We start from the raw sequence: 25922 nt of genomic DNA on the forward strand, positions 1-25922 counted from the left end.
AAGCAAGCCAATAAACTTCAGTAAGCAGAACTGGAAGCAACCGAGGTGGTGGAAGATGGAAGTTGTGGTTTTCTGTCTGAAAAAATAGGAGGGACGCGTGTTAAGCTAAAATGTGGAGGATGAAATTCGTGGTTTTTGTGTAAAAATGGAGAAATACATTTAAGCTAATAAGTGAAATTACAAGATTAGCCTTATGAGGAAGCACACATGTCGACAGACCAGCTTGGTAATCTCCAACTCCCTCTTATATAATAAGAGAAAATAATAATCTTTTCTTACGATTTTTTTCCTAAATATTATTATTTATGACATTAAACATTTCCTTAAATCACTTCTCTTCCGTTGTTTATTCCTTTTTTTATTTTTATTAATTCAATTCAAGAAATTTATGTCTCTATTTAATATAAAGGTATTTCTTTTTATCTTCTTTATTTGTGTTTTTCCTTCTTTATTTATTTTTAAAGTTTCACGTCCATAACTTATATTTATTAAACTTCTACGGAGTAAGGTACAAGTACCCCCTAAACTATGACTGACCAAACTTATTTTTGTGCACCTTTTGTGCCGACGTGGCACCTTAAACCACCCAAGATGGTTCTGTTTGTACACACTTGCCGTCCATATGTGTAAATTCTTTTCTTAAAAAAATTGTTTTTTTAATTTATTTTTAAAAAAAATCTTCTTATTTTCTTTTTCTTGTATTTAAATTAACCTAATACACAGTTGTTTTTACTTTGTATCGAAACTTATTTTTTTTTACCTTCATTCATTGTCTTTTCTCTTTTATTTTTCTATTGATTTTATTTTCTTTGTCTTTCGTTTTGATTTGATTTGAAATTTAATTACAAATGTCTTGTATTTATATTAAGTTAATTTTTAATGAAGATCAAATAAGTGAAGAAAATAAAATAAAACATAAAAATAAATTAAAATGTTAAAAGTAAAGGACACTTTTATATTATCTTTTCAAAAACAATACACATAGTTTTTTTAAATTAATTAAAAGTGAAAAGATAATAAATTAATTAAAAAAGTTTAAAGTAAGAAAGAAATTAAAATAAATATTTTACAAAGAAAGAAACAAAAATAATTGAATAGATATAAGTTTTATTATCAAAAAATATGTGTAATAACTAATTATAAAGTTACTAATAAAAAAATGACATGTGTTCAATTTGTTTACTCGTCACTTTCCTTCAAGAGAGTGTGCACACTCTCTATCATGTCAACGTTTGTGGTGTATAATTGCATTTTAAATTAGTTTAGTGGGGGGAGGGGGGTAATAGGGTAATAGGACCCTAGTTAAGTCTAGGTCCCTCTCTAGCATTTCGGTCATATTCTAGGGGGTACTTATGCCTTATCCCCACTTCTACTCTTAATAATATCATTAATTAAATGACTTTTAAGTTTTCATATTCATAACCCCAAAATATTAAATTATAAAATTTAAGATGCTTTATGATATTCCTCAATTTTTGTCAATATAAATTCAAAAGTTTTTTGTTTCATGAAATTCCAACTCAAGATTATTTTTTAAATTACATTGTTATTTGTAGTATACTTCTATTATAAAATTCATGTGTTAACTTGACATGATGAAGAAGACTCTTGAATGTTGATTAATTTGACAAAATGGTTGTCGGCTAATAGTTCAAAAAAGTAGGCACTTATTTTGTATTCATATTTTTTTTATCTATTTTATTATGATAAGGTCCTAAGGAATATGTGTTTTTGTGTTTTATCCATATAACTTCTTTAGTTTGAATTTGTATAATTTTTTATTATTGCATGTCTGTATTTTTGTTTATATGCAAATTAGTTATTGTATCTTTGTGTGTAATAATACTAACTACTAACCAAGGTTCAATAATATTATTGTAAATTTGTTTAATAAAATTTAAAATACAAATTTTTTACTACATTGGCCTTTTATTTCCCCCATAAAGAATAAAAATCTCTTAAATAATTGATAGTCATGGTATTGTTTCGGTATTCGTATTGTAATTCTACAAATAAAGGCATTGTAAGACTTTGTAGAAATGATCACATTAGAATTATTATATTTTTCTTACATACTTCTTATATTCATGTCTAAATTTGACATGAATAATAAAGTGAAGGATTTTGAATGATGATCTGATTGTGGGAATGAATGTAGACAAGAGTTTGAAAAATTGTGCATTAATTTCGTATTTTGTCTTCTATTGTTTTAATGATTAAGATCATAAGAATGATGTTGCATTATTTTTTTATTTTTTTATTTCTATTCTCCCCATAATTTTCTTTGTTTTATATTCTATACGATTTTTGTTATTATCATAAGTTTATAAATTTTTTGTCCAATATAACAACTTTTGATTTTGTTGGGAGTCATATAACTACTAACGAAATATTTTTCATTACGAAATCACTTATACGTCTAGACATATATAATATTTATGCAAATATTATAAATATTTGTTATATTTATATCACATTTTAATAAAATTATTGACATTTTATAATTTGTTTTTAACCGTGTGAAGCACAGATAAATTCACTAATTAAAATTAAAGTATTACCAAAAAACAAAAAAAATCATTTTTTAAAAAAACTAAAAAATAAAATAAGTCATTTCTTTTAAAACAACGAGAGTAATTTGGATTTTGCACGGATGGAGGAAGAGTGAGGTAAGGACGCGGGGTGGGGAGGGGAGTCTTAATAGGATACAAGTACATATATATTATTGAATCGGGTACCACGATGGTACATATATTTATTTGGATTGGGTATCACACTGATACATATTGTTATTGAATCAAATATCATGTAAGTACACTAACAATTGAAATGGTTACCACATAGTTACACTAACAATTTGTGTGTGGGTTTCATGAGAGAACTTGGTATATTGTTTAGTTACTAGAACAGTGTGATGAAGTAGGTGTGACTGGGTGTGTGTGCTATGTCAGGGTGAGGATTGGAAGTTCGGGATTTTTTATAATTGTGTTTATAAATGTACATTTCTATTTTTTCTACATTTTGTTACCTGTTTATATCTCATATAACTAGGGTGTGGATAAGGTAAGGTGTTCACATGAGAGATCGAGGAGGTGGGGGAATTCTTTATGTGATAGACATGAGTTAGGCTATGATTTGATATGAGGATATAAAGACTTGGATGGTAGAGTCGGCAGCAAAAGAAGGTGGATGACTGGAGGTGAAATGTGTGTCACGCTCCGGGCCTACACCCTAGAGGTGACAGACACTCAAGAGCCATTGCTGGCCCCAAGCGAACCCTTGGGCTAGCTCAATTCGCAGCGGAAGACTTACTCAATAAATGGGCCTCAAAGGTAACTCAACTCATAACAACATCATTACTAAAAATCAATTTAACTCAATAATGTCTGAAATACTTAATAACATAATTGTTCAACTCAAGTCTTTAAACATTACAATGTAAATGAAAAAGACTCCTCAACTAATACTATCTATGAATTCTCTAATGACAATGATGTGAGTTAGGAGAAGACCCTCGACCTCCTAACAAAATATAAAAGTAAATAGGAATCCTTCGGAAGCAAGAAGGCTAATCAAAGCAACTCTGGAACTGCAAGTCGTATCAACGGTGCGCCTGTTGATGACCCTGAACTCATTTATCTGCATCATGAAAAATGCAGACCAAATGGCATAAGTACATGGAATGTACGAGCATGCAAGGGGAAACTCTAAAGAACTGGCATAAGCTTGAACTGATAAAAGGAAAGAACATACTCACCTCATCTCAACTCAACTTAACTCAAGGATACGCAAGAATACTCAAAGATACTAAAACTCAAAAATACTCCACTCTGTTCAATATAGAAGAAACCATAAAGATGCGTTATAGAGAAAGCTTGTAAGCAGTAGATAATAAATCAATGTATTTAAAAATACCATAATAACTCTTTTACTCTTATTTGGGAGATTCTCTAACCGACAATCATCACTATGAGCTATGTGATAATACACCATATCGCCTGAACTGTCACGTACCTTGTCGGAGTATAATACATCCTCAACTAAGTGGATCCACTAACCTGTGCTTTAAAAGAAATGATGAATTATCTAAAAAGTATGACCCTTTTTATCCATGTTGGACTACATAGTTTATGAAGACTTTGAGTTGTGTGAACTCATCCCCATACTAGTGCTCAATACTACTCCCAATAATATAACTCATTCTCATATGTTTAAAAGCATTTCCTCATCCTTAAACTTTGAGATTATTACTCAAAAGGTTCTCTTAAAAGAGATAGTGCTGAAAAACTCCTAATGAACTCAATTGGAAATCAAGTTTCCTCCCATTTTAAATGTAAAACATTTACTCTTGGAATACTTAGTTCTCATATATTAATTTTGAAAATGAACTCAACTATCCTAATCCTCACACTCAAATGCTCAACTCTTAAAACAAAATTTAAAAGTTTGCAAAAGACTTCTCAAAATGACTCAAAAGAACTCCCTCGAACCTTACTCTTAACTCTATCTTGAATTGGAAAATGTGAATTCAAGAATTTATGATTTGTATATACGAATTTCTAAATTATTCGATGTAGTTTGAGTAGTTATAATCAGGAAGAGAGCAAGGATATGTTTTAAAAGAACTTAGACGGAATAAACCACTAAAAAGGAGCAGGGGCAGGCTGCCCTGGCGCAGTGAGTGCCGCGGTGCGCCATCCCCTAAACCTAAGAACGCCATTTCTGGTGCACTGCGGTACGGCGCACCAACCAATGTGGCATCAGTGGTGCGTCACGCCACCCATTCACTAGATCGTTCTGATGAATTTTTCTTCTTGATTTTAGGCCCTAATTCACCTAGAATCGATTGATTTATCCCAAACTCTCATAGATTATGAAACTTAACCTTAGTAAATAAAATTCTACTAAAAAAAAACCTCAAACTCATAACATTAACCTCAAGAACTCATCAAATCCCAATATTAAAGATTTCAGAACAAAACTTCAAGAAACTAATCAAGAAAATTAATACATGGGTTATCATGGACGAAATAACCTCAAAAAACTCATGATTGGCGTGAGGGTGAAAAAACCCATCACTATCAAAGCTTAAATACCTCGTTAGGATTTAACCCTAGGTGAAACCCCTAAACGATCGCAAGAATCTTAAACGAACGCTTGAACTTCTCTTTTTTCTCCTTTTGAACTTCTCTCTAAAACCCTAAGCGTCTTTAGGAATTGTGAAACTAATATAAGTAAGTTTAGACCCCTAAAATATTACTAAATATGAGTTTGGCTAGTGTGGGTAAGGGAAAGACCAAAATACCCCTCCTAAATTTTGATGGATTTCCTTAACTAGACATGATGTACTCAAATGGGCATATCTCCGTCATCCAAACTCGAAATTTAGAAAACTAGGCTGCGTTGGAGAGAGGACTCATAAATCTTTCTTTTGATATCTAATGGGCCACCTAACACATCCTGTGCTGAAAGTTATGGTCATTTGAAGTTGACCCAAAACTCACAATTGAAGTCTAACTTACCCAAATCTAAATTTAGCTCTTTCCAAGACTGAAGCATTACAATATCTCCCCCTTGGGAACATTCATACTTGAATGAGATTACTCTAATTAGAACTAATGGTGGCAACATCTAACATCCAGTTCAAACAACCGACATGCAATTTAACACGACATAGCATATCAATTGAAGAGTGTGTTACCAAATCATTACCTTGGTCTGGAATTTCCCTAGAAGTAAAGAGATGTGGGTATCTCTTCTTCATATCCTCATCAACTTCCCAAGTATCTTCCTCAACTAACTGATTTCTCCCAAAGACCTTGACTGATGCCACCTCCTTGGTTCTCAACCTACGAACCTCACAATCAAACATCTCAATGGGTATGTCCTCATAAGATAGGTTGTCCTTAATACTAATATTTTTAGTAGGTATAATAAGTGAAGGATCGCCCATATAGTTCTTCAACATAGAAATGTGAAACACCGAATTGAATGTTGCTAACTCTGGCAGTAGCTCCAACTCATAAGCTACATTGTCAATTCTCTTGGATATCCTGTAAGGACCAATATACCGGGGACTAAGCTTCCACTTCTTTCCAAACCTAATAAAACCATTCATGGGTGAAACCTTCAAATAAACATAATCATCAACCTCAAATTCCCAGTCTCTTCTCCTAACATCTGTATATGATTTCTGACGACTTTGTGTTGTTTTCAATCTTTCTTGAATGTTCTTCACTTTCTCCATAGCTTGATGAACTAAGTCTAGCCCTATCAATCCAGCCTCACCAACATCAAAACACGAATAGGAGATCTACATCTTCTCCCATAAAGTGCCTCATAAGGAGCCATCTGGATGCTAGAGTGATAACTATTATTGTAAGAAAACGCAGTGATAGGTAAGTGATCATCCCAATTACCTTTGAAGTCGAACACACAAGCCCTCAACATATTCTCTAAAATCTGAATAGTACGATCTTCTTGACCTGATGTCTGAGGATGAAAAACAGTATTCAAATTTACCTTGGAACCAAAATCTTTCTAGAAAGACTTCCAAAACTACGTGGTGAATTGTTCCCCTCTCTTTGAAATGATACACAAAGTAACTCCATGAAGTTGGACTATCTCTTGAATATATAATCTGGCATAATACTTTGATTTATAGGTGGTCTTTATCGGCAAGAAATGGGCTGATTTAGTCATCTGATCTTCAATCACCGACTCTAGAAACACCCTTGAGATGGTATGTAGCTAGTTCCACACACTCAGCATCTGGAAAATGCATCACCTAAAATACTTTCTCCAACTCTTCCACAAAGTTCTCCGGATCCTCGGTGTCACTTAAATCGATAAAGTCTGGAGGATTCATCCTTAAGAACTACCGGATCCTGGATGTATCAATCGCATCCTAACAAATTTCTTGTTGTTGACCAGCTTAGTTGGTCACAACTTGACTCAACATCCGGATAGCATCCCAGAATTCAGCATTAGTGACCTATCTTTGGGGTTCCACTTCTGGTGCATTGGGTACCCCTTGATCTTGAGGATCAATATTCCTCCTAGCAAGACGACCTCAAAAAGCTCTTTGGCGAGGCATGATCTGAAAGATACGCGTGACCATGAATTAGAACAAAAATTTTATAGAGTTGAACTCTATCGCAAAAAAAGAGGATGAAAGAAGTGAGATAGATCCTAAATATCGTAGACTTCTAATTATAGATGTGGTGTGATTCACCCTGATAACTAAGATTCTACAACCACGACTTCATAGACACCCTAGGCCTCTTGACCTCTATGCTTAGATACAAAGTTTTTCACACCCCAAGCCTACAACTTAGACGTTGCTGACAGTCAAGATCTATTGCTGGCCCCAAGCGAACTCGTGGCCTAGCTCAACTCTCAGTGAAAGTCTTACTCAACAATAAATGGACCAAAAATGTAACTCAATTCATAACAACATTATTACTAAAAATCAGTTCAACTCAATAAACTCTGAAATACTTAATAACAGAATTGTTCAACTCAAGTCTTAATAGAAAGTAAATGGAAAGGACTCCCCAACTACTACTATCTATGAAGCATACAATGATAATGATCAAAGTCAGGACAAGACCCTCGACATCCTATCAAAACTTAAAAGTAAATGGGAATCCTACGGTAGCAATGAGGCTGACCAAAGCAAGTTTGGAACTCCAAGTGGTATTAACGGTGCGCGCTGCTGACTTTGAAATCCTATATTTGCATCATGAAAGATGCATGCCAAATGGCATCAGTACATGGAATGTACGAACATGCAAGGGGAAACTCTAAAGAACAAACATAATCTTGAACTGATAAAAAGAAAGAACTTACTCACCTCATCTCAACTCAACTGAACTCAAGGATACACAAGGATACTCAAATATACTCAAAGAAACTCAAACTAAGAAATACTCAACTCAGTTCAATAGAAAAGCAACCATAAAGATTAATTATAAAGAAATCTTTTGAAAAGTAGATAATAACTCAATGTATTTAAAAATACAATAAGAACTCTTTTATCTTATTTGAGAGATTCTATAACGGACAACCATCACTATTAGCTATGTGATGATACAGGGTCTCGCCTACGCTGCCAAGCCTATCCTATACCTTGTCGGAGTATAAGACATCCTAAACTAAGTGGATCCACTAAGCTATGCTTTAAAAGCAATACGAAATCATCTAAAAAGTATGACTTTGTACCCATGTTGGCATACATAGTTTATGAGGACTTTGAGTTGTCTAACTCGTCCCCATATCAGTGCTCAATATTACTCCCAATAATAAAACTCATGCTCATATGCCTAAAAAGATTTCTTCATCCTCAAACTTTGAGATTATTACTCAAAGGTTTCTCTTAAAAGAGATAGTGCTCAAAAACTCCTCATGAACTCATTTGGAAAACAAGTTTCCTCTCATTTTAAATGTAAATCATTTACTCTTGGGAATACTTAGTTCCCATATATTTATTTGAAAACTAAACTCAACTCTTCTCATCCTCATAGTCAAGTGCTCAAGTCTTGAAACAAAATTTAAAAGTTTGGAAAACACTTCTCAAAATGACTCAAAAGAACTCCCTCAAACTTTACTCTTAACTCTATTTTGAATTTGAAAATGACAATTCAAGAATTATGATTTTGATATATGCATTTCTGAATGATTAGATGTAGTTTGAGTAGCTATAATCAAGATGAGATCAAGGATACGTTTTAAAAGAACTTAGACGGACCAAACGATATAAAATGAGTAGGGGTAGACTGCATTGGCACACTAAGTGGCACGGGACGCTAGCCCCTAAACTTCAGAACGCCATTTCAGGTGCACTAGAGGCACGGCGCGCCAAGCCACTCTGGTGCATTAGTGGTGCATCGTTCCACCCCTTCCCCAAATCGTTCCGACAAAGTTTTTTTCTTTATTTTTGGCCCTAATTCACCTAGAACCTACTGTTTTCTCCCAAACTCTCTTATATTCGAATACCCAACCTTAGTAAACGAAAATCTACTAAAAACAATGCTCAAACTCATAACATTCACCTTAAGAACTCATCAAATCACATTATAAAGATTTAAGAACGAAACTTCAAGAAACTCATTAAGAACCTCAATACATAGGTTGTCATGGACGAGATCAACTCAAGAAACTCATAATTGGCGTGAGGGTGAATGAACCCATTATTGTGAAAGATTACATACCTCTCTAGGATTGAAACCTTGGTGAAACCCCTCAACTATCGCAAGAATCTAGAATAAACGCTTGAACTTCTCCTTTTTCTCCTCTTGAACTTCTCTCTAAAACCCTAAGCATTTTTAGGAATTGTGAAACCTGATATAAGCAGTCTAGACCCATTAAATATTACTAAAAATGATTTAGTTTAGTGGTGGTAAGGATAAGACCAAAATACCCCTTCCTAAATTCGGATGGATTACCTTAACTAGACAGGTTGTACTAAAACGAGCATATCTCCTTCATCCGAACTCGGAATTTAGAAAACTTGGTGGCATTGGAAAGAGGACTCAGAGATATATCATTTGATATCTCATGGACCACCTAACTCATCCTGTTCTGAAAGTGATGGTCTTTTGAAGCTGACCCAAAACTCACAACTGATGTGTAACTTGCCCAAATCTAAATTTAGCTATTTCCAAGACTGAGGTCTTAGAGTGTGTGAGTCCTAATGAAATTTTTTATGTTCTTATTCTTGATTATGAGCATGATATTATGTTATGGATTCGGGTCGACCGATTATGACTATAAGTACATGTTGTTTGTGCTGATACTATTCTTGCTCACTTGGCATAATCTTGGTGCGGGAGTTAGTAATGTTTCTAAGGTGAAGATGATGATGATCTCTGACCACTTCTACTTATATTTTCTTATGGTGGGAGTTGTGTCTTATTTTGTTTTATACATAGTACTTTACTTCCTTGGGAAGGTTTTTGGTTAATTGTAAAAATATGATTCCTACATCCGAGTTTTATGTTAATTTCAGCGTATTAAAGTAGGCGCTCACACGATCCAATGGGTTTGGTCGTGAAAGAGATATTTAGGAGAGAGAATGGTTGATTAAGATTGAAGACTTGAATTAAGGGATACATTACACACAATTTCTCTATTCTAGCTATTTGTTAGGCTGTTATGTATCTCACTTCAACTATGGTACAAAATTCTTAAATAGTGGAATTTTAGGTGATTATTTGAAACCATAGGTAAGATTAATAGATGTGATATGAATGTATGTATAGTTATGTAGTTTTTTCATATTTATCTCACGAATCTTGAATACTTTTGTTATTGTACTCCCTTTGATTAAAAAAGAATGACCTAATTTGACTTGACATATGATTTAAGAAAATAAAAAAATATTTTTCAATCTTGTGGTTCTAAATTAAAGTTATATCAAATGTACCAAAATATCATTTAATCTTATGACCTTAGATATGCCATGTGGAAAGCTAAATTTAAAATATTTTCATAAAAGAAAAAAAAGTTATCTTTTGGAAACAAACTAAAAATGGAAACAAAAGTATTTTGGATTGGAGGAAGTATTTTGCCTATTTTTTAATATTAATTTTGTCACAATTTTTGTATAGAATATCCAATCGTCTTTTCATATATTTAATAGAAATAATAACTCCATGTGAGAGAAGGAGAGAAGAAGAGCATGTTCTATTTGGTAGAAATATTATTGCAGCTAAACTAAAAACACATTGACAAATATGATAAAAAAAAATTCTTAAATAGTGGAATTTTAGGTAATTATTTGAATGTATATGTAAGATTAATATATGTGGTATGCAAATATGTCGAATTCGGTAGTTTTTTCATACATACCACACGAATCTTGAATCTTAAATATTTTTATCATTGTACTCCCTCCATTTCAAAAAGAATGACCTAGTTTGACTTGATAGAAAATTTAAGAAAATAAGAAGCTTTTTAAATTTTATAGTTCTAAATTAAAGTTATATCAAATGTACCAAAATTACTTTTTAATCTTATGAACTTAAATATACATGTGGAAATCTAAAATTATAATATTTTCATAAAAGAAAAAAGTCATCTTTCTCAAACGAACTAAAACAAAATAATAGTATATCATTTTTTAAAAAAAACAAACTAAAAGGGGAAAAAATTCAATTTTGTTTAAAAACGGTGAGTATTTTTTATATTTTTGACTCCTTTTTTGTGTCACTTGATAACACCTCGGTCTTAGAAAGAGCTAAATTTAGAAATAGCTAAATTGAGAATTGGGCAAGTTAGTCTTCAATTTGTGAGTTATGGGTCAACTTCAAATAACTATAACTTTCAGCTTAGGATGAGTTAGGTGACTCATAAGGTATCAAATGAAAGATCATTGAATCCTTTTTCCAACGCCACCAAGTTTGCTAAATTCCAAATTTGGATGAGGGAGATATGCTTGTTTAAGTACAACCTGTTTAGTTAAGGAAAGTAATATGTTTTAAGGAGGGTCTTTTCCATATCCCACTAGTCTAAAACGTTTTGCTCGCCTAATTTAAGGGATCTAATCAGATTGAGTCAATTCGGATTCATTCTAAATCGTTCAAGAGGAGAAAAGGGGAGAAAAGATGAGCTAAGTGTTTCTTTCAAAATTCAGTTCAAGCTTATGTCATGGTTAGTTTTCCCCCCACATGCTCGTACATTCAATGTACTGATGCCAGTTGGCCGACATCATTTTATGATGCAAATACAGGTAACCAGGATCAGTATCCAGCGCCTCGTTGATCCAGTCGAACACTTAGAGTCAGTTGGTGAGTCTCCTTGCTTTCCGAAAGATCCCTTTGGTTATGTTTTTTTTTTTTTGGCTATTTCAGTTGTTAGGATGATCGGGGGTCTTGTCCCGACATCCTTGTTAGTATCTAGAGGCTTCATAGACAGTTAGATATGAGTTCTTTAGTCTTGATATTTCAGTTGTTTGATTTTAAAGACTTCAGTTACCATTTTGGCTAAGTTGAATGTTATTTTCTAAACATTCTCAGTTTATCTATTCAGACAATTTATTTAAGATTGTATTTAAGTACATTTTCTGTTGAGTAAGTCTTCCGGTGAGAGTCTAGCCAGACCAAGGGGTTCGCTTGGGGCCAACAATGGTTCTCGAGTGCCAGACCCGCCCATGGTGGAGGCTCGGGGTGCGACAAATCCCATCCCTATCAATGTTCTCCATACCTTCTCTCTTGTGAAGGCCTTAGTAAAAGGATCTGCAATATTATCAAACGATTTGACTTAGTCAACATAAATGGTACCACTTATCAAATACAATCATACATTACTATGTTTCCTCCTTATAGGTCTGGGTTTCCCGTTGTACTAATGGTTTTACACTCTACTAGTTGTAGTAGTGCTATCACAATGAATTAAATTAGGAGGAATTGGTTTTTAAAAATAAAGTATTTGAAATAATAAATCTCTTAATCAATTCAATTCCTCATTAGATGAAGCTAAAACAATTAGTTTAGCCTCCATGGTTGAGTTAAAAATTATAGTTTGCTTTTTTGATCTCCAACAAATAGCATCACAACCCAAAGTAATAATATAACCAGTGGTAGAACATGAATCACCTGATAAGGTGTTCCAATTTGCATCAGAAAATCTTCAAGTACATCAGGATATTTTTTATAGATTAAACCACAATTTTTTGTTTCAATTAAAAATATCACAACTCTTGTTATAGGATGTCAATTATCATTACCTTGCTTGTTTGTAAACCTACTTAGTACTCTACTGCATATTCAATATCAAGCCTAGTGCAATCAATCACATATCTCAAACTTCCAATTAAGCTAGCATATTCCTTTTAATTTACTACATCATTTTCACTTTCAACAGAAAATAAGTGAACACTTGAATCAGAAGGAGTTACAACATGCTTGTAATCACGAAAGTTATATTTTTTCAAAATTTTCTCAGCATAATGTGATTGTCAAGGAAAATTTCATCACATGTTCTTGTTATTTTCTATTCCAAGAATTAAATATGCCTCACCAAGATCTTTCATATCAAAATGGCTTCTAAGAATATTTTTAGATTCATCAATAACATTCATGTTAGAGCCAAAGATCAATACATCATCAACATATTGGTAAATAATGTGAATTATTCCAAGATTTATGATATATGCAGTTATCACAAACATTTGTTTTAAAACCATTTCCAATCATGCAGGAATCAAATTTTTAATGTCATTGCTTAGGTGTGTGTTTCAAGCCATATAAAGATTTAGTAAGTTTAGACACTTTGCTTTCTTGGTCTGCTTCAACAAAATACTCGAGTTGTTCCATATAAATTTCCTCTTTTAAATCTCCATTTTAAAAATAAAAAGTTTTTACATCTATTTGATGAATTTGAAAATAAAAATTGCAGCTATAGCAATTAAAAGTCTTATGAATGTAATTTTTATTATCGGAGAAAAAGTATCAATAAATTCTAGGCCTTCTAGTTGTTCAAAACCTTTTGCAACTAGTCTAGCGTTATATTTATCAATAGATCCATCCGGTTTCAACTTTTTCCGAAAGACCCATTTCCAACCAATAGTTTTTCAACCCGGTGGTAAATCATCTAACTTCCAAGTATTCTTACAAATTAGTGATTCAATTTCATCATATAAAACCTCTTTCCAAAAAATAGAATCATGTGAAGATAAGATTCTTTCAAAACGAGAGGGTCATCTCCAACATTAAACACATAAAAATCATGATCAAAATCTTTTTCTACATTAGCTCTTTTACTTCTTCTAAACTCAAAATCATCAATTTCTTTATTTTTAAAACTAGAAGTAGAAGAACTAGGTAGTGAAAAACTATTTTGTTCAATCCTTTAACCCTACTTTTTTTAGAATCAAAAGGAAATTTATTTTCATGAAATATACCATCACTTGATTTAATTATAACATTTTTTCAAGATTAAGAAATATATAGGTTGTACTATTTGAAGCTTTACCCAAGAAAAGCACAAGTAGTGACTTTCTTACCCTACTTTATAATCTTGGGATCCACTCACAAAGGCTAGACAATCCCAAACTCTTAGATATCACAAAATTGGCTGGTAACCTTTCCATAATTGAGAAAGTGTCAATTTAGATATTTTATGAGGCACACGATTTAACACATAACAGAAAGCCAAAATAGCTTCACCCCATAATTTAGAGGTGCATGTGACTCAATAAGCATGACATTAGTCAATTCAACTAAAGTTCATTTTTTTTCCTTTCTGCTACTCCATTAGATGAAGGAGAATACGGAGATGTAGTTTCATGAATTTTTCTGAATGATCTAACAAAAGAATTAAACTCAGTTGAATCATATTCTCGGCGTCTATCACTTCTAATTCTTTTTATTTTTCTACCAAATTGATTTTCAACCTCATGGAGATATGTTTTAAAACATTCAATAGCATCACTTTTTTTTTCATCAAGTAAACATATGTAAAATTAGAAAAATCATCAATGAAACTGATAAAGTATCTATTACCTCCACGAGTTAAAATTTCCCCAAGTTCACAATATCCGTATGAACTAATTCTAACAAATCAATTTTTCTTTCAACTTCAAAATGAGGTCTTTTAGTGAATTTGGCTTTTCTACAAGTCTCACAATTTTTCCAAATTATTTTTAACCATTGAGATTTATTTATCTTTTCTTTTATTTGTATGTATATAGGTCTAGTTTTTTTAACCATTTGATTTAATCCTAAACTACTCATGATTTCAACATAACGATCATTAATATGACACAAATGAGCATGTCAAAAATTAGTATAAGAAAGCATATAAACGAGATAGAAACTTTATTCATTTCAACATTCAATTCAAACATCCCATCACAAGCATACCCCTTTCCCACAAAATACCTTTTTTCACAATTACATATTGATCATATTCAATAATTTGTTTAAAGCCTGCTTAATAAGAAGAAAACTAGACATCAAATTTTTTCTCATGAAAGGAGTATAAAGTACATCATTCAAAGTTAACACTCTTTCAAAGGTAAAACACGATTCGATATCTCATGTTCCAAGCACTGGAGTAGTGTGAGAGTCGCCAAGCATGATGGTTTTTGGGCTCCTCAAAATGAATATTTTTTAAACCAATCTTTGTCACAACAAACATGACTGTTTGCACAAGAACCAACCCACCATCCATCAACACTCTCAACCATGTTTATGTCTATAACAACAACCATAAAAGTTCTTCGATAACATTTGCATGAGGCGTAGGACCACATTTTTGAAATCTGCAAAATCCGGCAATATGCCCACTCTTGTCACATACAAAGCATAATCCCTTATCTTGAACTTTATGATTTTGCACTTGGTTAGTTTAACCATTTTTTTTCTTTGGAGGTCTACTATTATTTTTCTTGAATTTTTTCTTTTTAGGCTTCATAGAAGTATTTTCGTGAGAGTAGCATTATTTTAAGTAATTAAATTTACCTTCGTTGTGATATTTCTCTCTGATTGTAAAAGTGCATGTTGGCCTCTTGCCTCCTCTTCCATATGGATTTTCATTTTCAATGTTTCAAGAGTGGTTTCCTTTGGTTTGTGGCGCATAGTTTTTTTAAAATTCCTTCCAAGAAAGTGGAAGTTTATCTACTATGCCACAAACAATAAAATTATCTCCAATTTTGACCTCCTTAGACCTGAGCCCTCCAAAAATATTCTAAAGTATTGAGCTTGGTCTACGACTGATTTGTTTTCCACCATATGCAAACGAAAAATTCTACTAGACGCATATTTTTTGGCTCCAACCTCTTCGGTATCATACTTACTCTTCTATGCTATCAAAATATTCTTTGCACTAGAGTAAGTTCTGTCATAATAATCATAAAAATTATCAGATAGACATTTAAGAATATAATACCGACACTTATAGGAATCACCATCATACTTTTCCACTTACTCTAGATGAGAAATGGTTTCATCTTAATTTATAGAGGTGATGTCAACTTTATTAGGATTCTTCTTAGTGAACACATAAGAGACATTGAGAAGATATATGAGATAAACATATACTGACATAGAAAGATAAGAGAAAGATAACAATGTTAAATTGCATGCTTTATTAAAATAATGATTGCAATATAAATACAGGAATCCATAACTTAAAAAGCTAAACAAAAGGAATAAAATAAGCTAATGTTATCTCCAATAACTAAAGCCTAAAATATAGCAACCGACTAAAAAGATTTTTTCCAAAACTGTAGCCATATTTCTCTGAATCTAATCCAACTTTTAAGTTGTATATTGATACAACAAAAAGGGGAATAATCTTCAGATTTTGAGGCACCACTTTCAACAGAAGACTAAAGTAGAAAAGTATTGTACCCTTCCATCTCTTGAAATGATTACCGTTGAACTGAAATGGCTTGTTTAGATCTCTCATCTTGACATCTGTGGATTTTTCAATTGTATCCATTATGAATTTCCATAAAATTATTAGTTTACAAGATTACAAATTACAGTTGAAACTAAAATAAAGAAATAAAAATATCTTCTGGATGAGGCGTGGATATCTCGCTTTCTTTAAGTAGATTCAAGTCCACTGCATCAAATATTTTCACCGGATTGGCAATAGTCCTTCTTGACTTGTCCCCTCCAGGATACAATCGCCTAATCAAAAAGTGTAACTCATCAAACTCTGGACAACGGTTGTGATTAACGTTTCAAAGATTCTTTAACCAATTCTAAGTGTCAATGATCGTTAGTCAGTATATAACCCAACAAACTGAGTAGGGGTCGATTCTACATAGAGTAGCTTTCTTTGAATTCAAATACGAAAGTATGACAATGACCTTTGCAGTTGAGCAACACAACACTTACGAGTTTCACAGTCAAATTTAAAGATGTTGTTACTAACCCACTTCAAATTATCAACAAGAAACAATCACATAACTAGAAAACACTTGGGGGTTGAATAACCAATTGTTGAACTTAACTTAATGGGTGTATCTCATTACTGATAATGCTAATTCATCGCGGGTAAATGGGACTATAAGTAAGGCAACTTTCTCTCGAACAATTATCTCATTTCTCTTGAGTTCTCTTGAACCTCAACACTATCTCAGAAATGACCAGCCCACAGTCTCATCAAATCCAGTCTCTCAAGCTGGATACAAAGGCTTGCTCTTGGGTTTCAGTTTCTCAAGCTGAAACCGCCAAGACCCACTACTAAGGATACCAAATTACTACGTTGGTTTTGTACTCCTCTCTCGAGCAAGCACAAAACTTTGAAATATATCACACTAAATATGCAATACGGACGTTACCACCATAATAATTTAGACCCGCTTAAGATTAACACCAAAATCACTAATCGATAACACCCATTTATTAGTAAAATTCAACAATTAGTCACATTGCCAAACCCCAAAGATTAGGGTTTTAGCCAATCATAGTGAAAAGATGAAATTCAATACCTGCCACGTTGTCCATAGCTGGGTAAACGAAATTTGAAAGTTAAAATTAACTAAAATCATCTCTATTACAAGAATCAAATGGGAAACCTTGCTAAAATAACTTGAAATCCACAAGGGTAGTGTTTTTCTTGTCAATCTTTTGTTCCTTATGTTTCTGAATACTTTCTCTCTCTTGCAAAAATCAATTTATACAAGTCTGATGTGAGGCTTTTTAGGATTAATCCGCGAGGAAGTCGGGTTTCGCCGACCATTCGACAACTCGCGGATCGTCCTTTGTCTTGACATCATTTTCCTTATCTTCATAGTCCAGCCACTGTAACTTTAGGCGAGCCATATCGAGATTGCCGTTTCATTCCGCGATTCACCTTTTTGCCTTTTAACTCGCCTATCAGCTCTTATCTGGGCTTCCATCAGGACTTTTGGCTATGAGATCATCCTTCACCGATGTATTCGGCAACTCACCAAATGGAACTACTTCTCGCCGAAATTACCCCAGTGCAGTCTCAGGGTTCTGTAACTTTAGGCGATAGAGGAGCAACTAGACGATTCGCCGAGTGAACTCAACGATCTCCAGTCTCGCTTTTCTTCATTCTCTCAGCTTGCTTCTTTCCTTTTTGCCAAATATTGTCCTTTATTTGTTCCTCAATGCATATACCTGGAAATCAAGGGTTTTACATCATTTATTAGCACAAACTAAGCAATTGAGGACACACAATCATTTTGAATTAAGCCCTAAATTAGTCTAACTCTCGGACTCATCAACACCCCCAACTTAAACTTTTGTTTGTCCTCAAGTAAAATTCAAGTTCCGTAGTTGAAAAAGGATGTCTCAAACAGTGCTGCACAAGACTCAATCATGAATGCACACAACAAAACTCAACTTACTTATCCAAGGATCAATTGTGCACTAATAGATTCAAGTTGTGACTCACCATTATCAAAGATTCTCAAGTTCACAATACTTGCTTCAAATGCAAGTTCAAGCTCAACAAAGTTACTTAAATGCCCACACACAAAGAATGATTCCATATTCACACACAATTGTTCAGCAAATTATAGCTCCGGAATTACAGACAACTCTCACACTCACAAAGATGAACACATGCATGACTTCACCCATATGTTTACCCTTATTTACCAATCAACACTTGTTTCAGCTCACTCAAGATCAAAAAGGTCTTTTCAAGGCTTGTAACAGGTCTGAGTGTAAAGGTATGGTTATTTAGGCTCAGTGGCTATTAGCCTCATGAAATGTGGTATCAACAACATTTACTTTCCTTTTCTTCATCATTCTCATTCATGCTCAAAATTCACACCTTTATTCACTTTCCATGGAATACCGGACACCCCATTTATTTTGCAACTTTCACAACTTTATTCCACAACTTTTTTCATTCTTTTTCTTTTTCATTTCTTTTCTTTTTCTTTTTTTTTTTTGTATGGAGGGGTTCCATCTTTCTCAAAACCATGGGTCAAGGGGGACTTCTTTGCACATCTTGATTTACCTTCCTTTCACTACACCCCAACGTAGTCTCTTGGAGTAAGTGGCTATTTAAACAAACCACATTTCATGAGCATTATGGGTGAAGGGATAAAGAAAGGTCACAATTTCATCAAGTTTCTTCCAAGGAAAAATGATAGGGCTGAAAGGATGTTCAAGCAGAGTTCACACACTCACAAGGTAGGCCATAAAAGAGGTATAATGTAAAATTGTTTCATTCTTTAGAATTGTTGCCTAAGATCATTTCAAGGGTTTGCATAACTTAGTCAACTAGACCAACAGGGCAAATTCTAGGTGTAATCACACATAGTTCACGGTAAGCTCCTCACACAAGGAATTTGAACCAATATCAAACAAGACTCCACACTTTCTCTAGTGTGCAATGTTCATCACAAGAGACTCAATTCGATAATCGGCTAGTCACCATGAGATGCAAAAAGTTTACATATTGTCTACGCAACTTCATTTGGCCTCATCGTAGCCGCACATTTATTTTTGTTCGATTAAGAGCACTATTCAAGTCATCGGTATTGATCATGACCGATACTCAAATAAATAACTTTTTCTGAACGAGCAAGGGACTTACTGCCCAAACACACACCCCTACCAAAAGCATTCAACACTTTCCTCAATGGTATTGGAGAACAAACACTACCAAAAATGACAAATAAAAATAAACTACTGATATGTAAACACACAAAGCAAAGTGACAAGAAATCTTCACTAGGCGCTCATTTGGTGAGAAGGTGTAACAGTCGCTGAACTACTTGGTGACTCGCCCAATGATCAGGATACCGCCGTTATTTCCAGTGCGCATCATATTTAGAAAGGGGAAAAATGGAGGAGTTGAAAGAGATCATCGAACCGGTCGATGCTTCATATAATGGAGTTTCATCCTCGCCGAATGATCCATTGGGTTAGGCCATTTGAGCTGGGGCCAAGGGGTGGAAAAAATTAGGTCGCCCAATCACTTCGGTGAGTCGCCGAGTGATGACAATTCCCTCCTAAAGTTCCAGTGTCGCAGCTCCATTTTCAAAGCCCAGAAGGTGGGCTAGGTCGGGTTCACCGAACCGATCCGAGATCCGCCTATGGTATCATCACCTCGCACAATTTCTTGCACCTGCAAAACTAGCGCACATTATTTGAAGTACTAACACTTGGGTTGCCTCCCAAGAAGCGCCTTATTTAACATCGTGGCACGACGTGGAAATGTTCTCAAGAATCTTCCAGATACACCACTTCAATTAGAGAAATCTCTTGCCATTCGCCAAAATACAACATCAAGCATTGCCTATTCACTTTTATTGCATGTCCCTCTTTACCTTCGACTTCAATGGCACCATTTGTGAACACCCGTGTTACTCTGAATGGACCTGACCATTTGGATTTGAGCTTTCCTTGAAAGATCCTGAATCTAGAGTTATATAGCAAAATCCAATCTCCAACTCTTAACTCCCTCTTAAGTATTCTAGAATCATGTCACTTCTTCATATTTTCCTTGTAAAGAGTTGAACTTTCAAACACCCTGAACCTGAATTCGTCCAACTCATTTATCTGATCTACTCTCTCTTTTGAAGTCTTTGTCCAGTCCAGATTTGGAGCGTTCCATGCCCATAATGCTTTGTTTTCCAGTTCAACAGGTAAATGGTAAGATTTTCTGAAAACTAGATGATATGGTGACATACCAATTGGTGTTTTTTATGCAGTGCGATACGCCCATAAAGAATCATCGAGCTTTCGAGAGAAACCAATCCTATTAGCATTCACCAGCTTGGCTAGGATACTGTTGATCTCTCGATTAGACACTTCAACTTCGCCGCTCGTTTGGGGATGATACGGAGTCGCTACTTTGTGTTTCACTCCATATTTGCTCAATGTGGATGCAAAATACATTTTGCAAAAATTGGATCCCACATCACTAATAATAGCCCGAGGAGTACCAATTCTAGCAAAGATGTAGCATTTCAAAAATTGAACAACACTTTTCCCTTCATTGTTTGGAAGTGCAACAGTCTCAACCCATTTAGAAACATAATCTACGGCAACCAAAATATACTTATTACCAAACGAACTTATAAATGGGCCCATGAAATCTATTCCCCAAACATCAAATAGCTCAACTTCTAAAATGGGCGTAAGGGGAAACTAGTGTCTTTTGGACACCTCACCTTGTTTTTGACATTGAGTGCACTTCTTAACAAACACATAAGTATATTTGTAGAGGGACGACCAGTAGAAGCTACTTTGAAGGACTTTAACAGCTGTGCGTACACCACCGTGATGACCCCCAACCGATGAAGCATGACAAGCATGGAAAATTTCGATGGCTTCTTCTTCCGGAACACATCTCCTAAAGATATAGTCTGCACACTCTCTGAATAAATATGGTTCATCCCAAAAGTACTTCTTAAAATCGAACAAGAACCTCTTTTGTTGGCAGAAGTTCAGTTTGTTCGGCATTAATCCACACACTACGTAATTGGAAAAATTAGTATACCAAAGAGGTTGTTTGAGAGTTACTGTGAATACATGTTCATCGGGAAAAGAATCATTTAGGTCGATCTCCAGCTCGTCATTTTCCTTGCCTTCCAATCTTGATAAGTGGTCAGCCACCTGATTTTCATAAACTCTCCTATCTTTGACTTCAAAGTCGACTTCTTGCAATAGTAGCACCCACCTTATTAATCTTGGCTTGGCATCCTTTTATGCCATCAGATAACGCAGTGCAACATGATCAGTGTGAACAACCACTTCAATACCTAGAAAGTATGCCTGGAACTTCTCAAACACATAAACTACCGCAAGTAACTCTTGTTTTGTACCTGTATAGTTACGTTGAGCACTGTTTAGAGTTCTGCTTGCGTAGTAAATGGGGTGAAATAGTTTGTTGCGTTTTTCCCCCAATACAGCACCTAATACTGTGCCTCTTGCATCACACATTACTTCGAAGGATTATGACCAATCGAGACTAATGATAATCGAGGTGGAGATCATTTTCAAAAAAAATCACTTGAAAGCCACCATGCAAGCATCATCAAAGTGGAATTTCACCTCCTTCTCCAAGAGTTTGCATAGAGGATGTGCAATCTTTGAGAAGTCTTTAATGAACCTCCAGTAGAAGCCGACATGTCCCAAGAAACTATGAATACCCTTCACCAAAATTGGTGGTGGTAACTTCTCAATCACTTCAATCTTTGTTTATCAACCTCCAACCCCTTTTGGCACACTTTGTGACCAAGAACTATACCTTCCTTCACCATGAAATGGCATTTTTCCCAATTTAGGACAAAATTTGTTTCCACACATCTTTGGAGAACTTGTCCTAAGTGTGCTAAACATGCTTAAAAAGTGTCACCCACAACCGAGAACTCATCCATGCATATCTCCATTGAATCCTCCACTGTGTCAGCAAAAATAGATAACATGCAACGTTGAAATGATGTCGGAGCATTATATAACCCGAATGACATTAGTTTAAAAGAAAACATTCCATATGGGCAGGTGAAGGTGGTTTTCTCTTGGTCTTCTGGAGCAATGGAGATTTGGTTATAACCGAAATACCATCCTCTCTCTCAGAGTCGATCAAGCATTTGATCCATGAAAGGCATGGGAAAGTGATCCTTTTTCGTCTAGAAGTTTAACTTTCGGTAATCCATGCATAATTTCCATCCGGTCACCGGTCTTACAGATACAAGCTCCCCCTATTCATTTGGGACTACTGTGATGCCTCCTTTTTTCAGTACACATTGTACCAGACTTACCCATTTGCTATCCGCAATAGGGTGGATCACACCTGGATCCAACCACTTTATTATCTTTTTTTCACCACCTCATGCATCGATGGGTTCAATCTCCACTGTTGTTCAAGACTCGAGTTATAGTCACTATCAAGCTGAATTTTGTGAGTGAAAATACTGGGTGGAATGCCCACTATATGAGCGATACTCCAACCTATAGCTTTGATATGCCTTCTCAACAGCTCAAGGAAAAAATTTACCTTCCATTCAAGCAAGTCAGCTGCAATGATCACCAGTAAGGTGTTATTTGCCCCTAATAAAGCATATCAGAGATGGGAGGGAAGTACTTTCAACTCAAGATTTGGTGGTTCTTCTGTTAATGGCTTTGCGGGAGGACTTTCTCAATTTTTTTGATCAATGTCCAACTTCAATGGAGTCTTTGAATACCCTCCCCTCAAAGCTTGAAAGTGTAGTTAGTACCTCTTCATAGCCTTGGATTTCGAATTCATCATAGTTAGCAAGTACGGCTTCAAGTGGTTTACTTATACACATCAAATGGCTCACACTAGCCACCGCCTCATCAATAACATCAACAGTGGAGACCGCGTGAATATCACTTTATTGTTTCATTAACTTAAAAACATTAAAGGTTACTTCATCTTCATTCACCCAAAACTTCAGTTCTCCACTTTCAACATCCATTAACGCTCTCCCGGTTGCCAAGAATGGTCTTCCCAAAATGATGGGAATTTCAGCATCTATTTCACAATCGAGAATGACAAAATCAGCCAGGAAAATGAATCGGTCAACCTTTACCAAAATGTCATATAGTATCCCCACATATGGCATTAGGTTGATGCTTGCTCCCAAGTCGCATAGGGCTTTAGCAAATTGGAGCATGCCGATGGTGCAAGGAATGGTGAACGCTCCGGGGTCTTCTCTCTTTTTGATCAAATGCTTACTCATAATTGCACTACAACTATGAGAAACTTCAATTGTCTCAAAATCCAAGCTCCTTTTCTTTGTGACTAACTCCTTCATAAACTTAGCATAACCCGGCATTTCCAATAATGCTTCCACTAGAGGGATATTAATTGATAATGTCTTGAACACCGATAAAAACTTCTTGAACTTCCCATCCTCATTCTTCTTGTTGAGACGTTGGGTAAATGGAGGAGATATTTTGGGTAAAGGTTGCATAACTTTTGGGATTAGATTGTGTTTTTCCACATCTTTTTGTAGCCCTTTGGCAATGCTTTGATGGATAGGTGTCTCTTCTTCCTCCATATCTTTTTTCTTTTTCATTCATTTGAGCTTCTTCATTACCCATCACATCGGCTAATGCTACCTTTCCACTACGAGTAACCACAGCCAGCCCTCTATCATCATCTTCCATTGTCATTTTTGGTTTCAATTGTGCTGAAAGTAAACTTAACTGACCTTCAAGTATCTTGATTGCATCTGCGTGAGAGTTCACTTTATTGTTCAATGATGAATATTTATCTTACATCTGTTTTAACAAATCATCTGAACTTTCAACTTTATCAAGGATGTGTGACAACAAATCATTCACCTGGGGACTACTTGCACTCCCTTTCAATTTTGGGCTCTCACTCGAGTGAGTGTGGTCCTCTTCATGTTCATCCTCCCTTTTCCAATAGTCACTATGCTCAGCCCAATCTTGATAGTATCTTCTTTGCTCTTCCCCCTTGTGATAGTTCCAACTTTGATTCCCACCTAGCTGTTAATAGCATGGGTGGAAATCCTCCTCGTATCTCTTGGAGTTCCAACCTTGATTCTCCCCCGACTCTAAATAACCTGAGGAAGAACCCTCCTCAACACTAAACACTCCACTTGCCCCTTGGGTTTCCCACATTCTCCATCATATGCTCTTGTAATAGCTCCATTTGGGTCAACATCTTCTAGATTTTTTTATCCCTTTCTCTTTCCTTATCAAGTTGTTTTTGTGTCATTTTAAAACAAAAAGGAGAGACTTGATCCTCTTGAGTGTACCAAGCTTGATTTATTTTAATCACGTCATCAAGAAGAAATGAAGCCACCTTAAATGATTGCAACATTATTCCTCCACGTACCAATTGATCAACCACTCCTTTATTAACCGAATCAAGAGTCCGGTAAAATATTGGAGTAGCAAATCATTTGGTAGCCCGTGAGTAGGACATTTAAGTAAGAGTTTCTTAAACCTTACCCACATTTCAAGGATGGGTTCACCTCCCATCGTTTGAAACTTTGGATGTCATCTCTAAGTTTCATCATCCTTGATGGGGGAAATAATCTCGCATTGAATGCTATAATAAGCTTCACCCATGATGTGATGGAATTGTTTGGTAACTCGGCCAACCACTTGTTAGCCTCCCCCTGTCAAAGATAGTGGAAATAACCTAAGCCAGATTCACTCTAGTGACACATTCTTGAATGAAAACGGGCTGCACACCTCTATAAAATTTCTCACATGCTTATGCAGGTCTTCGTGTTCTAGCTCTCCATAGAGTTCCCTTATTTGGAGGAGATGAAGATTCGTGCTAGTGACCTCAAATATTGCCTTCCCGTAAGTTTGTTATAGGCAAATTGCACCCATTTCACCAGGTTGAGATGGGTTGTAAACACTATAGATATCATCGATACCGTCCCCATAGCCTGATGGGCTACCATTCACCTCTTCCTCACTCATTTTTACTTCTATTTAGTCCAACCAAAACTACACAATGCAGTCTAAGCCGATTCAACTGCAACCAACAAATTCACAAGTCAAATCTTTGATAAAAAAACTCAGAGTAACACAACTTCCCGGCAGCGGCGTCATTTTGATTAACGTTTTAAAGACAATTCATCCAATTCTAAGTGTCAATGATCGTTAGTATATAACCCAACCAATAGAGTTTGGGTCGATCCCACGGAGAGTAGCTTTCTTTGAATTCAAATATGAAAGTATGACAATGTCCTTTGTAGCTGAGCAACACAACACATACGAGTTTCACAATCAAATTTCAAGATATTGTTACCAACCCATTTCAAATTATCAACAAGAAATAATCAGATAACTAGAAAAGACTTGGGGGGTTGACTAAACAATTGTCCAACTCAACTTAATAGGTGTATCTCATTACCGGTAATGCTAATTCGTTGTGGGTAAAGTGGACTTTAACTAAGAAAAATTTCTCTCGAATAATTACCTCATTTGTACTTATTTATATAATGATTGATAGTATAAAATCTT

At 35.0% G+C, this 25922-nt stretch overlaps 1 protein-coding gene across 1 annotated transcript; it reads right to left on the bottom strand.

Moving 5' to 3' along the window:
* Positions 1 to 23302: 23302 nt before the first annotated feature.
* LOC125821949 (uncharacterized) lies at positions 23303 to 23971 on the bottom strand. Its single transcript, XM_049501305.1, has one exon. It carries the CDS (start codon positions 23969 to 23971, stop codon positions 23303 to 23305), a length of 669 nt encoding a protein of 222 aa, XP_049357262.1.
* Between the last annotated feature and the right edge of the window lie 1951 nt (positions 23972 to 25922).

The sequence above is a fragment of the Solanum verrucosum genome, unplaced genomic scaffold, assembly GCF_900185275.1.
Source record: "Solanum verrucosum unplaced genomic scaffold, falcon-dt-bn FXZP01000303.1, whole genome shotgun sequence".
Classification (NCBI taxonomy): Eukaryota; Viridiplantae; Streptophyta; class Magnoliopsida; order Solanales; family Solanaceae; genus Solanum; species Solanum verrucosum.

Bases quoted from the DNA above. Each gene is read 5' to 3' on its own strand.
- LOC125821949 (XM_049501305.1), bottom strand. From the start codon at position 23,971: ATGGAGGAAGAAGAGACACCTATCCATCAAAGCATTGCCAAAGGGCTA.